The sequence below is a fragment of the Staurois parvus genome, unplaced genomic scaffold (genome assembly GCF_062004578.1).
Source record: "Staurois parvus isolate SC_StPar_1 unplaced genomic scaffold, SC_StPar_1.0 ptg000525l, whole genome shotgun sequence".
NCBI classification, from domain to species: Eukaryota; Metazoa; Chordata; class Amphibia; order Anura; family Ranidae; genus Staurois; species Staurois parvus.
In genome coordinates this window covers 3,544,543-3,560,260 of record NW_028318321.1, presented here as the reverse complement: position 1 = coordinate 3,560,260, position 15,718 = coordinate 3,544,543, and the positions used below count along the sequence as shown (strand labels likewise).

General features: G+C 38.8%; 1 protein-coding gene across 1 annotated transcript in view; it reads right to left on the bottom strand.

Moving 5' to 3' along the window:
* LOC149451697 (adhesion G protein-coupled receptor A3-like) overlaps nt 1-15,718 on the bottom strand; it is an 892,717-nt gene that overhangs the window by 713,763 nt on the left and 163,236 nt on the right. Inside the window, exon 4 of the mRNA XM_089690279.1 lies at nt 14,378-14,449. Coding sequence (XP_089546405.1) covers nt 14,378-14,449 — 72 coding nt within the window. The remainder of the gene's footprint in view (nt 1-14,377; nt 14,450-15,718) is intronic.

Below are 15,718 nucleotides of genomic sequence, written 5' to 3'. Positions count from 1 at the left end.
CACCCTGCAGACCCCTCTCACCAGCAATGATCTGCCTGCATTGCATGGAGAATGCATGCCATCGCTTGGTCTAAAGTAAGGCATGTAATGAAAACAGAGGGGTCTGGGTTTTTTTTTTGTTAGCACGTAAAAGAAGAACCAGGAAAGACAAATGATAAGGAGTTTAAACTTCAGCTTAACTTCCCTATCCTCATTTGATACATTGTGAGGCGAAACATTTAATTAATGATCTAAGCCCCACCCTCTTTTCTCTAAACCCCATTCCCACTGTCACCAAAAAATAAACACAACAAATGGAAGCAGGTTTGCATGAACCCAATTTTTTTTTAACAAATCATCAATTTAGGATTAACAGCTTTGGTAATAAAAAATGGTGGGTATTTTTCATATATTGTATCCTTTTTTTACAGATTATCCTTTACTAAGTAGGCAGATAATCTTTGCAAATATAAAATGTCCCTTAATTATTATAATTTTTTTACACTTACTCTCTGAGTGCGAGATATGACAAAGATGCAGTCTACAGTACTGTATTTAAAGAGGAGAGCACAAACAGGTATTGCTCATTTGCTCATTCTGAGTTTAACTAGTTCCCACCCAGTCTATAGAAAAATGATGGCTGGTGGGACATTTAACATTCTAGGTGGACATCATACAACATCCTCCCGGGATGGGCTGAGCTGCAGCACAATCTGTCACCCACTGTGTCTGGCCGCTGTCAGTACCATGTGATCGCTGTAACCAATCACAGCAGATCACATGACAATTGTACACAATGCATGGCTTTCATTCATGCCATCTATTATGTACTATTGTGTTGATCTCTGTGATTGGTCACAGTGATCACATGATGCAGACAGGGCAAATCACAGCCCAACGGTACCATGTAAGTAGCTGTGGCCAATCACAGCCAACCACAGTAGTACACACTGAATGCATTTCATTCAAGCAATCATAATGCGTAAAAAAAAAAAATCCTGATAATTTCTCCAATGTAACAAAAGAAAAAAAAATCGAATATAAAAAAATAAAACATTTTTTAAAAATTATTAAAAATGTTTTTATTTTGTTTTTTGTTTACATACTGTCACCAGTCGGTGTCCCTGATCACTGCCACACCAGTTATATGAGGATATATTTTTACCAAAGAAATGTAGCAGAATATATTTGGGCTAAATTTATGAAGAAATATTATTTATTTGCAAAATTTTATAAAAGATACAAAGAAAAAGGTGTTTTTTTTTAAATTTTCAGTCTTCTTTCATTTATTTAGCAAAAAATAAAAGCCTAGTGGTGATTAACTACCATCAAAATAAAGCTCTATTTGTGTAGAAAACAAATTATAACAATTTAATATGGGTACAGTTTTGCATGATCGTGCAATTGTCGTTTGAAGTGCGACAGCTCTGAAAGCTGAAAATTGGCCTGGGCTGGAAGGGAGTGAAAGTGCCTGGTAATGAAGTGGCTAATGTTTTAAACAGAAATGGATCACGTCATCCAGATAATTACTTTCTATATAGTGGCAGCGCAGACCACATGGAAAAGCACATTTGTAGTAGAGAATTACCATTACTAACATACAGGATACTAAACAGTGAATGTAAGGACAAACACAAAACTGAACAAAGATAGCATAGACAAAGTGTGACTAGACAGAGCATAAAGTTTCAACGTATGCCAATGATATGCTCTTTTATGTAGGTAACCCAAGGATAACATTACCCAATTTAATGAAAACATTTAAGGAATATGGGGAGTGGTCTAACTTGAAAATCAACCCAACTAAAACATAAATCTTGAATATAAATCTTCCAAGAAGAGAGAGAGAGGCCTTGCAAAGGGAATTTTCTTTCTCTTGGAAGAAAAAGAATTAAAATATTTAGGAATAAAATTGGCAGTCTCCATGAAGAATCTATACAAAGTAAATTATATTCCATTATTAAATGAAATTAAAGATGAAATAAGAAAATTCAGGATAGGTGGTATATCGTGGATAGGACGAATAAATTTAATCAAAATGGTAATCGTCCCAAAAATTTTATATAAATTCCAGTTGATCCCAATAAAGCTGCTAGGACTTTATTTTAGGATAATTTAAAAAATCATGCTGAAGTTCATATGGAGAAATAAAAAACCTAGAATAAGTTATGAAGTTCTAACTAGAGACAAAGAAAATGGAGGGTTAGGTGTACCTGATTTTAGAAGATATTATAATGCAGTATTGATAGCATGAATTTTTGATTGGACACATAATTCACAGGGGAAAGGTTGGATAAATATAAAAAACACTTTAAGTAAAACACATTTGGATAGGATAATATGGTTGCCACTCACTTTTGTGGACTGATAGAAAGCACAAGTGTATTAACAAGAATAGTGTTGAGAGCTTGGGACACAATGCACAGACAGATGGGATGGTAATTTAACTCTATGTTGATGCCTATAGGGAGGGGGGAAGGGGGAGTTTGTATTTTTTGTATGTGGGGTGAAAATAATGGAATAAATTATGTTGAAATTTTAACTGTTGGAAAAGATAAATCCTTCCCGGTCCTCTCCGGGGTCAGACAAGGCTGTCCTCTCTCACCTCTGCTTTTTGTTTGCTGTATAGAGCTCTTCGCCGAATGCATCAGACGGAATCCAGAGATCGGGGGAATCACTGCACCGGGACCAGACAGACGGGAAGTGAAGTGCTCGCTCTACATGGACGACGTGACGGTGTTCTGTGCCAACCAGCGCTCCATCGACCTGCTCGTCCAGACCTGCGAGGACTTCGGTCAAGCTTCGGGGGCAAAGGTCAACTGCGGGAAGTCGGAAGTCATGCTCTTCGGAAAGTGGTTCCTGCCTTCCTCTGCATCCATGCCCTTTGGCATCAAGACAGACTTCATGAAGGTTTTGGGAGTTTGGTTTGGTGCCGAGGGCGCAGCCCTGAAGTCTTGGGAGGAGAGACTGGCCAAGATGCGCCAAAAGTTTGGACTCTGGAGCCTCAGAGACCTCACCATCGAAGGGAAGACACTGGTCTTAAGGAGGTGAGGAGGCATTTTAGCCATTTAAGGATCCACCTGAGTGTCGCACAAGCACTTCAAGCATTTAGAGTGGAAAATTGAAGCACAATTATTTGCATTGTTGCACTGATTTTTTTTGCACATTTTTTGGACTTTATTAATTTATTGCTAGTTATTTATTTTATTATGTATTTATCAGTTTTTTTATATATTTATTGGGAAGTATTAGCACCAGTCACTTTCAGTGATTTTATCTTTTGGTACTCACTGTATCACTTTATTTATCCCTATTTGGGATTGTGTGTGTTTTCTTACACTATAATATAGGTCCATATTTGGGACCAGGTTTTGCACATTATTACTTGATGAATCACATATATAGATCCTTGAAGGATTTATCACTTATTCATGTATAAATTTATGGTTTAATATATATTTATTTATTGATATTTATTTATAGCGCTACACCATCAATATTTATTAGGACTAGATCATGTTACCTAACCGGAATACCCTGAGAATAGGTAACTGTAAGTATTTTACTTCTACAGTAGTTAGTATCAGTGTTAGAAGGAGGGTTGGACCAGTCTTAAAGTAGTTCTAACTTCGAAAGGCAGAAGGTTGTTTGCATTCTATGCATTGAGGTAAAAAGCCTTCTGTGTTCAGCTGCCCCTCCCCCTTATACTTACTTGAGCCCAATTTTGATCTAGTGCTGTGCCCAAGAGCAGCGGCTCGCTCAGCTCTCTCACTCCTCACTGGACAAGGTGGCAGCAGTGCGAGCCATTGTCTTCTGCTGCAGTCAATCACAGCCTACGAGGAGGGAGTGAGGGGTGGGACTGAGATGTGCTGTGTGTGTTAATGGACACACAGAGCCTACCTTGGGATTGTGTCTGCAAAAGAGCACTCATAAGGGGGAGGAGCCAGGAGCACCAGTGGGGGACCCCAAAAGAGGAGAATCAGACTTGCTCTTTGCAATACCATTCCACAGAGCAGGTAATTATAACATGTTTATTTTAAAAATAAAACATTGTTTCTTTCACAATCACTTTAAGCTTAGTTAGTTAAAGCCTGGACTTAGTTTCTACTTAGGCTGGATCACACTACTGTGATGCAAATTTGATACAATTTACCTTACAATTATGAGGTGTGACTTTGATGCAACTTTGCAAATTCTATGAGGCACACTGTAAATCACATCAAAGTAGTGCAGGAAACTTTTCTATAATAGCACCATTTATAGTTTCATTGATTATAGTGAGGACCATTAAAAACAATTTGATTTCCTTTGTCATGCAATTCTGCGTGACTCAAGTCAAATCAGAAGTCACACTAGGGTGAATCAGGCCTTGGAGCTGCAGCTAGCTACAATGTATCTGTTTTGGTTTACATATTAACAAGGACTGAGCACTGTTGCAATTCAACTAATCAGTGCTAAAATTGCTTCTAGTCCTAGCATCGGATTCAGGGAAGAGGAGGGACAGCTGACAGCCTATGGATGATGTCACCACCCAGGCATTCCATCTGTTAACTCCCTCCTCATTGGCCTAACTAATCACAGGCTATCCCCTCTTCAGTCTATCATGAACACTGCTGCCAGACTCATCCACCTTACCAACAGTTCCATGTCTGCCATCCCTCTCTGCCAATCCCTCCACTGGCTTCCCATTGCCCAACAAATGCAATTCAAAATGCTAACAATAACAAATAAAGCCATTTATACCTCCTGCCCTCAATTACATCACCAATCTTGTCTCCAAATAACACCCAAACCGTCCTCTCTGCTCCTCCCATGACCTCCTTCTCTCTAGCTCCCTTGTCTCCTCCTCCCATGCTCATCTCCAGGACTTCTCCAGACCTCCTCCATTCTCTGGAACTCTCTACCCCAATCTATCCAACTATCGCCTACTATGCTCACTTTTAGGCGATCTCTGAAAACCTATCTCTTCAGGGAAGCCTATCCTGGCTTCAGCTAATAACCATTTCTTCTATTTCTCTCATCAGTTCATCCCCCACAGTTATTACCTTTTGTACCACTAGCCCCTCCCTCTTAGATTGTAAGCTGCAAGGAGAAGGACCCTTCTAACCCTCTTGTATTGAACTGTATTGTTGCTGTATTGTCTCCCTTTATATTGTAACGCACTGAGCAAACTGTTGATGCTATATAAATCCTGTACAATAATAATAATTCTTTCCCCTGAAGTCGGCCACTGGGGAGAACACTTAATCGGACTGGGGCAACCTGAGAATAAGTAACTACTGTATATGCATCTTCCTTCTACAGGGTAGTTATTATAAGTATTAGAAGGGGGTAGGGGCAGTTTTAAGCTTAGTTAGTACTAGCATTGAATTCCACTTTAAAAGTAGAAATAAAAAAAAGATTAAAAATGGCATTGTGGCAGCACATTGGTGAAGCACTCCTGAAAATTCTGCATGGCAGGTGATGACAATGTGGGTTTTAAAAGCTGGCAATCTCATTGGACAATCTCTTTGACTCTACAACGTACTCAGAAAGGGGTACTCTCACATGACAGAGCTAACAATTAGACAGTCTCTCACTCATATATTTTTTTAGTGCCCAGTGTGACAACTAGTCTATGGATCCCACACAGGGCACTATTATAGTATAGTCTCTCATACACAAGGCATTTTCTTTGTGTACTCCCTCCACTGGTAATCTACAAAGTACTCCTTGTTTCCATAGAGAAGTATAAATATCTTATGACCTGGCTTTCTAGCTAATGAGGTCCAGCTAGCATGATGAATGATAGGTATGAAGGTCAATTTTCTGGAGAACCCAGGTACCCATCACTGTAACAAATCAACTTTTTTTTTTCTATTTAATTTAGTTTAGTTAAAATTAGAAAATAGAAGGAAAAATCTGATAGACGTGATGAAAAAAACATTGCATTTCAGCCTCTATTGCATACATTTAGAAAATGTGTCACTGTTGTCTGCAGCAGCCAGAGTTCAGCTGTTATTCCTGGGCTCCAAAATGAAATCAGATTTGAACACAACCTTACATCTCAAGAACATGAACAATAACAGATTCAATGCTAACTTTTAATCTAATTTATTTTTCCTACCTCTTGAAGCATGAAAAATTGCAGCAGCATGCATCGGAAAGCATGATCTCACTCAATAGTTGTTGTTTTAGAGGTACTTTGTTTTTCTCAATACCGCTGCCATATTGCGCAGCTTCGGGGCATTGACACACAGGGTGAATGTTACAACCCATAAAAGATACAACTATAGACATTCCCTTGGCCTCAAAATGCCACAATCTGGATTCAAACAAACACTGAGAAGTAAATAAAGCCTCCTTCTGTTCTTGCTGAAATATCTGAAAGGATAATTTAATGATTTGTTGATTTTTTTTAAATTTATAATTAAAGCAGATTAAATTTAAGCAATATTCCATCGTGCATCTCCTTTTATTATTGTTACTATTTTGTTTTGAGCCATGTGCTTTATTACTACCATGTCTAGGCATATGAAACATGTCTGTGCTGGAAAATGTAATTCTAATTGCTATGGGTTACTAAGAACAGTATTGACTTAACCACTTGCACTCCTGAAGTTTACATCCTTTTTTTCCCACAAATTGAGCTTTCTTTCTGTGGTACTTGATCGCCTGTGCATTTTTTATTTTTTGAGCTATGAAAAAAACAGACAATTTTTTGAGAAAAAAAAACAATATTTTTTACTTTTAGCTATTAAACATGCCTAGCAATAAAATGTAAACAATCAAATTTCGTCATACATTTAGGCCAAAATGTATTCTGCGACATGTCTTTGCTAAAGAAAAAACAACCATCCAGAGCAGTGTGCCCGAGCTGACAGGGAGGAGGACTGCTACTAAATAAAGCAGCCGTCCTCCCCATTGGAGATCGTTGGTAATCACCAGGCGCTGGTGGGTAATCACCAGCCGGGACCCGGTTATTGACAGCTGTGGCACCCCCTTCCCGGAAATGCAAATTCACATGTATACTTGATTTTGCGCACCCCTGCCGCCCTGTGGCAGTATATCTGCTATAGGGCAGCAGGGAAGTGGTTAAAGACACTGCAGACAAAAAAATACCCATCAGACCAATTGTTTATAGCCTAATAGATACAAAATTACATTTTCTTGCTATTTTTAATTGAGGAAAATTGACTCCAGTAGTTCCTTTTAGCAGATTCTACATCTGTAACAATGCTTACAAGGCTGTGATGTCTGCCATATGTATTAATGTATGTATTATTTGACAGGGTGCTCCATCTAAAAGGGATGCTTCATATATTGGGTGGATTTTGGTGGGTTGAAACATTTAAAACACTTGTGTCACATGTAGTTCTAATATTGCCGTAAAATTGCATTCTGGTAAGAAGAGGGTTCAAAGCCTTCAGTGAGGCAGCCATCTGCAAACCACAGTTTCAGTGTTTCGTCCTGTCCTGACTTTCTACATCTTTCAGGGATCCTGCAAATTGTTAATGATATAAATCAGACTTTATAGGAAGAAAGAACAAATGTGACAGAAACTCATGTTTAGTGACATCTGCAAGCAAAGGTAAAAAAAAACTGAGTAAACTAAGAATAATCTCATCTTTAATAACTTTGAGTCCAAAGCAATTTTTTAAACTTTTCACACACATGATAACATATGCTAGAGAATGTTTTCAGAAAGCAGAAACTCTGTAGAATAAAATGAAATTGCACAATATTTGGGCAACTGTTTATCAAATCTACATTTTTAGGACAAAATGCACTAAAATGGATTTTGGTGCACATAAACTCAATATAATACCCACCTTCACATTACCATTAAAGTGAAGCCACCCAGACCACTATTACTAAAAAGCCAGGAGCTGTCTGAAAAACATTAAAATGGTACCAAGCTGCTTCTGAGCTTGTGTTCACCACTTATGTTCTAGGACTGTTGACAGCAAGTTTTAAAAGAAGACATTTTCAGCGATAGGAAGAACATATCTAAGAGACTTTGAAGCACATTTCCAAATCATTGAAAGCTACAGGACAAAAACAAGTGCTATATCTGAAGCAGCCATTTTATTGTACTTCTTGTGAAGAAGCATTGAAGTTTTATAATTCTGAGAAAAGAGTATATAAGAATCCACAAGCACCCACTGTGAAAGATGTGTTAACAGAAAAAAAACTTTGAGATACAAGTTTTGTTAACACTAAATGCCTGAAAAAGTTGTACAGAAACATTTTTGATGGAACTGAAAGCTAAAGATTGTTAGTTTAAAGACACTGTAGATGTCATTCTTAGAGATGAAATACCCTCCTTTAAAAAGTAAGCAGCAAGGTGACCCCAATCTAATGTTAGACAGAGTTGTGCAAGTCTGCACAATCAAAGAGTTCCCTATCAAGGAACATTAAAGCTAAGAGTGTTGCTACACCAGAGAGGCCATTGCAACGTAAACAAGGTAAAGAATCAGCAAATCTGCAAAGTAAAGAATCTGAAATAAGCAAATATACTACATATAGAAAAAAGACTTGCAGACTCAACTGAACAAGCTTGTATATGCTAACACTGTAAAAATGCAAAAGAAAATCAGTACATGGATTCTAGAACAAATGCCATAGGGGTTGAAGATTCATTTTATGCAGTGTTGACCAGCATATTTACAGAATTTGGTGAGACCAATACAGAAAGGGGGCTATGTTCATTGGTGTCTTTTTTTTAATTGCAAACCGTTTTTATATTTTTACGTTAACCTTGAAGGGTTACAAGCCAGAAAAACGAACACAATACAATTCAAACCACTATACAGAGGGTTTAGTAAGTACCAAACACAAACCACATGTAGATATAGGTCAAATGACCTGTAGGTTACACTATCAAAGCTAAAAGGATAAGTTCACCTTTGAAACATGTTACATGTAACACGTTCCCATAGCTGCAACCACACCGGCCGCCCCCCCTCCCTCTTGCAGATAGTATGGGGAGAAGTTTCCCTGTACTATTTGTCAGATTTGAAAACAGCGTGGCCGTGAGGGGCTCTGCCCACATGGCCGCATCACTCCCTCACAGTGTTCTGTGAATGAGTGCCTACAAGTCCCGACAGCCTTAGCGGCTGTGGGCTTGTAGTTTTCAATGAACTACCACGGCGCTGTGGAGCACCTTGGTAGTTCACTGAAGCTTCCTGTCAGTATATCTGCTTGACTGTACATCCTGTACATAGACCGGCATGGCATCAGCGATCTACTGATCACCGGTGCAATGCTTTGCAGGCTCCTTTAGACACAAATAATAAATGTACTTTTTTTTACCTGTAAAAAAAATAAATTTATTATTTTTGTCCAAAAGGTGAACTTCTCCTTTAAGAGTCAGCATTATAGTCTCTCCAACAAAAATATAATAGAATAGACCACCCACAGGGGCATAAAGCCATGCAGCTTGCCATATGTGATCAACCCTGGATATGTCATGTCTCTCAACTTTGTTGGGTGAGACCATGATAACTATTAGTCACTACAAGGCACATATCCACAGCGAAGAAAAAAAGAAAAAAAAAACAGAAAGAAGAGGGAGAAAAAAAGGGGGTGGTGAATTGGGGGGGGGGGGGAGGACACATGCCTAGCCCACTCCCTGCCAATGCTTACCACATTGGGGCTGTAAGGATCATCAACTTTCAACCATACTGAAGAGGCTGCCCATTATTTATATTGTAGATAGTGGAGGCGAGTGGCCAGCCAAAATGCGCTCAAATTCAACAAGAATACACAAACCAGTAAAACCATGTCATATTAAATTTCTCTTCTGTCCCCTTCAAGGCTCTCCATACTTCAGAACTCATCAACCTTATGGAGCCATCGTGTCAGGGATGGTACTGTTGTAGATTTCCGTAAAGCTGCTATGCAGGAGCATTTACTAGGTGTCTCTCCACAGATTTCTTGAACACCTTAACCTGCATCAGGGTATAATGTAAAAGAAAGAAAGCTGGAGTGTATGGTACTTGGGTGTCCGTAAATTTCTGTTCAATTGCATGGACTTGCTTCTAGAAAAGCTAAAGGGCAGGGTATGACCAGAAGATATGTACCTCTATCACAGAATCATAATGCCAACAATGATCTGATACCACAGGATACAATCAGTGTAATGTCACGGAGGTACGATACCAACTTGTCATAAATTTGTAACCCGATTCCTGGTACTTATTACTGATTAATGACTTGTGGGATAAGGTTAAGATTTTGGAACAGGACAATACTATGTGAAGGTCCCTCTCCCACCTCTCCTAAGCTGTGTGTCAGATGAGAGGATTCAATTAGCAGTAATTTGTACCTGAAGAAGTGAGCATGTCGAAGTGAATACCTTTGACTACACGCCCGTTTATAAGTAGACTTTGGATGTGCGTGCAAAGATACATCAGGTAATGATTTGGGTAAGTGGAAATACTGAAATAAATGAAAGCAACTGAGGCCAGTAAAATACTTTTAGGAAGCATCCAACCATTATGAATGATGGTGTGCAGAGTACAAGTCCTGTTGGCATAAGGACTTGAATGTAGTGCCCTGCAGACTCGGCAGGAATTTTTCAGCTTCCCAGTATCATGCAAAGAGGAGAAGGGTGAAGTGAGGGGCAAAGAATTTAAAAGTTATACTGCATGTTTGTCACGTGGGAGCGATGGTAGGGTGATTACACAGGACAGTAGTTGGCAGCATAATGCTCCAAGGAAGCACCTTCAGAGATGTAGGGGGAATGGATTGCTCCATCACTACCCATTGTTTACATTTCAAGTGTTTGCACCAATCAAGTGCCCATGTCAAATGCCCATTTAATAAAAATGAGCATCTGATAACACCATACCGCCGTCTGTCTTTAATCTGCAAAAGAGAGAATATTTATTGCGAACAGGCTTATCGACCCATATGAAATTATTCCAGATAGACTAGATATTTTTAGGATATGAAAGGGGAATGTGGACTGGCAATGTTTGGAGTATGTACAGAAGTCTTGGAAGCAGGTTCTGCTTGATGATGTAACATCTTCCCATCCAAGAGAATGTGTGCATGGCCCAGCCTTGTAAATCTTTGTTCATTGATATTTTGAAGGCAGTACGAGGTTGCACACAGCTATATTTTTAGATCAGCTTCTCCCTAGAGGGAGTGGCCATAGATTAATTGAAATTCACCTGGTTTCTGTTGAAGTTCGACTCATCTATTTTCAGCTTTACAAAATAATTACCAAGGTGAAGTCTTTTTAAAACATTTAAAATGCAAAGGGAGATAGTTTGAGATGAGTTTTTCAAGCAGAGACAAATGTACTTTTAAGAGGAATTCAACTTTAGTTCTGAATACCCTCAGTTACATGAACAATGTTTTGAAATCATTCAAACTGCAAATGTTTTAGCTAAAGCTAGTCATGCACTTTTAGCAGACTGAAGAAGAAGAAATCAATAGATTCCTCCATCCACGATAAATAGCATGGACAGAGGAACAGGGCCTTGAAAAAAATTATTCATATTCCACATTTACTCATGTTAGAACCAAAAACGTAAATGTATTTTATTGGGATTTTACGTGATAGACCAACACAAAGTGGCACATAATTGTGAAGTGGAAGGAAAATAATAAATGGTTTTCAAAATTTTATACAAATAAATATTTAATATATAAACTGTGACGTGCATTTGTATTCAGCCCCCTTTACTCTGATACTCCTAACTAAAATCTAGTGGAACCAATTGCCTTCAGAATGTACCTAATTAGTAAATTGAGTCCACCTGTGTGTAATTTAATCTCAGTATAAATACAGCTGTTCTATGAAGCCTTCAGAGGTCTGTTTTAGAACAAACAGCATCACGAAGGCCAAGGGACACACCAGGCAGGTCAGGGATAAACTTGTGGAGAAGCTTAAAGCAGGGTTATAAAAAAAATCCCAAGCTTTGAACATCTCACGGAGCACTGTTCAATCTAACGTCCAAATATGGAAAGAGTATAGCACAACTGCAAACTTACCAAGACATTGCTAAACTGACCTAAACTGACAGACCGGGCTAGGAGAGCATTTATCAGAGAAGCAGCCAAGGGGCCCATGGTAACTCTGGAGGGGCTGCAGAGATCCACTGCTCAGGTGGGAGAATCTGTCCATAGGACAACTATTGGTCATGTACTCCATACATCTGGCCTTCATGAGAGAGTGGCAAGAAGAAAGTCATTGTTGAAAGAAAGCCATAAGAAGTCCCGTTTGCAGTTTGCGAGAAACCATGTGGGGGACACAGCAAATGTGGAAGAAGGTGCTCTGGTCAGATAAGGCCAAAATGTAACTTTTTGGCCTAAATGCAAAATGCTATGTGTGGCAGAAAACTAACAATCACAATATCCCCACTATGAAACATGGTGGTGGCAGCATCATATTGTGGGGATGCTTTTCTTCAGCAGGGACAGGGAAGCTGGTCAGAGATGATGGGAAGATGAATGGAGCCAAATACAGGACAATCTTAGAAGAAAACCTGTTAGAGTCTGCAAAAGACTTGAGATTGGGGCAGAGGTTCGTCTTCCAGCAGAACAATGACCCAAAACATAAAGCCAGAGCTACAATGGAATTGTTTGGATCAAAGCATATTCATGTGTTAGAATAGCCCAGTTAAAGTCCAGACCTAAATCCAATTGAGAATCTGTGGAAAGACTTGAAAATTGCTGTTCGTAGACGCTCCTCATCCAATCTGACAGAACTCGAGCTATTTTGCAAAGAAGAATGGGCAAACATTTCACTCTCTAGATGTGCAAAGCTAGTAGAGACACATCCAAAAAGACTTGCAGCTGTAATTGCAGTGAAAGGTGGTTCTACAAAGTATTGACTCCAGGGGGCTGAATACAAATGCACGCCACACTTTCAGATATTTATTTGTAAGCAAATTTTAAAACCATTTATCATTTTCCTTCCACTTCACAATTATGTGTCACTTTGTGTTGGTCTATCACATAACACGACAAAATTTGGAAAATTTCAAGGGTTATGAATACTTTTTCAAGGCACTATATCTCCAACCTGACTATTTGAACAGTGAATGAATCTAAGAGGACGAAGTCATTTTTCGACCAAGAATTTTTCACCCAGTTTGGTCGATTATTGACTTTTTGTTAAACTAGATGGTAAGAACAGGGCTACCCGCTGCTCAAATTTCAGAGATTTCATCAGTATGCACAGGTGTAAATGCATACTCAGTAATCTTCCATGTATGGGATGCACACACCTCACTTTCTGTGTTTCACCTGCTCAACTAATGATGAAGAGAAAGTTTAGAAGTACTCCTGATGAAGTCACGTGACGTGACATAACGTGTAGGGTACGCTGATGACATCAAGCCACAAACCGAAAGTGCACGTGCCACCATTTTGGAAAAGGGATTCCTGTACTATCTGTTTAGTGAGTCTTACCCTGTAGTGTCCCAGGTGGACACTTTTAAATGTGAGTTTATTTTGAGCATTTTAATAAAGTTGGTTTTAATTGGCACTATTACATTAGTACACTAGTACTGGAGTATTTTTCCTATGTCTGTGGAGCATTCTGGAGAGTTTAAAGTGATGACAGTGGTGAAGGTGTATGTACCAGTATACCCTCCCGAGTTAAAGGGAAAAGCGTAGGTTGACCTGGCATTACGGGTCAAACTTGGAGTTGAGCGCAATAGTGTGTCAGAGGTGGATGTACACTAAAGGGTGACACAGGAGCACCGCACATGTGTATGCAGTAGTGTAATTACACTGATTTTCCCGGAGTACAGCAGATTTAATGGGACGGTTCAACATTTGCTTGGAGATTTTTGCTGATGTATTTGGAGCACGATATATAGGAGACACATCGCACAAACACACATGAAGATTTCTGAGATTTAAAGGGACAGTTCACCATTATATATAATTTGTTTGGTTTATGTATATATTCATTTAACACTTATATGTACAAGTCCATGCTGATTTATGTGTATGTGTGAAGAATACATTGGATGTAGCACATATTTTCTGTCACACACACAAGTCTTGTCCACACTGTTTTTATTATGAGCACCATTTGAGTTTATATTGCTGCGCTGCATTTTCTATATTGATTTATGATTTACATGTGGGAACACATTATATGCTAGCTGCACAATTTATTTTGTAGGAATTGTATTGCGCTGAAGTTTTTTAACACATAAAGTTTAGAAGTACTTTTCCTGAAATAATAATTTTTCAACCTAGGTCCTTAATGACACACCACAGCACTAACAGAAAAACCAGATATTTTTTGTCTGTTACAGGTTATACAGTATATCTACAGTAGTCTGTATCTGGCATGTTTAATACTGTTAGATGAAATGCATTTCTAAGCATATACCATTATGGCGAAACAAGCTAGATAAGTAGAATTTCACAACACAAGAACACTTACAGTTTTTGCAGGTTGTGAAGTCCTGAGAACATGTCAGATGACAGACATCCAATCCTGTTGTTAGAGAGGTCACTGCAAAGAACCAGAATTAATTAAAGCAAATCTCACTTGTTTCATATGGCATAAATATTAGCCTAATTTATCGATTTTCAATGTACTGTCTAGTCTAGCAGTTCATCAGCAATCCTGCTAGACATGATTTGTGCAGAAGAGAATTAAACACTTTCTCTAGACAGGCTACATCATCTTTTGACCAGTTAAGATTCAGTTTTCAAATAACCCTTTACACACACACACACACACACACACACACTATGGCTTTTATGTAATATGCAATATTTGCCTGTAACAATAGAGCTCAGTTTTATTAGCTACATTTCAACATTGTGTTATGTGCATGCACTGGCATTCAAAAGCACAATTTGTTATAGAGCCTAGTTATCAAGGCTGCAGCTCCACAGATGCAATCTGGTGGTTGAACAGCAATTCAGACCCTGGGTAGAACATCAAATAATGAAAAGGCCAAAGCCATCAGGGTGAATGCCGCCAAAGGACAGGAGGACAGGAGCACAGTTGGAAATATATGAACTATTGCCAGGGGTAACCAACACCAAAGGTTAAACTTAGAGTGCGAAGGCCATATATAGTCAGTACTCACTGAAAGGTAAAGGTAGGTGGTGCTTAAGCATGTCATGACAAGCTTGGTCAGTTACAAAATGCAATCTGGAAAATAGCAAAGAGTCACTTACATATGCTCACCAGCTCTATGATAAGTAACTTGAGTGGGGAATAAACCATCCATAAAAAGATAGCCTGAAAGTAGACAGCATGTCTAGGGGCTAAATGAAATATGTGCACATGTATGTGCAAAATAGAGATTATGGAAAAAGGACCAAGTAAGAGAAGCTGAAGAAAAATAAGACCTGTTGAAAAAACCAACAAACAATGAAATCAGCAACAAGGGGGAAAAAATGAAAAGAGAAGAAAGAACCAAAATTGTTGACTTAACTTAACGCCTGACTGTACCGCACACAGCCAACCATATTGCTGATGACCATTAGCCAACCAACTAGGTAAAATTGCCGGTAAATCTCTAACAAATGATAAAAATAGGCAGATCCATTGAAGCTAACTGAGGTCTCACTCTAAGTGGGAACAGTATTAATATTGGATATCTGCAAAAACTGGATACTCTGCCAATCTCACTAGATGACTTCTCTCTGTTAACCTTTTTTGTCCACCCTGCAGAATGACTCTCTGTAGCATTAACCTACTTTCAGGATTCCCACACCTGCTCTTGGGGAATTAGATTAAACCAGGTAAGCTTCATCACTGGCTGCA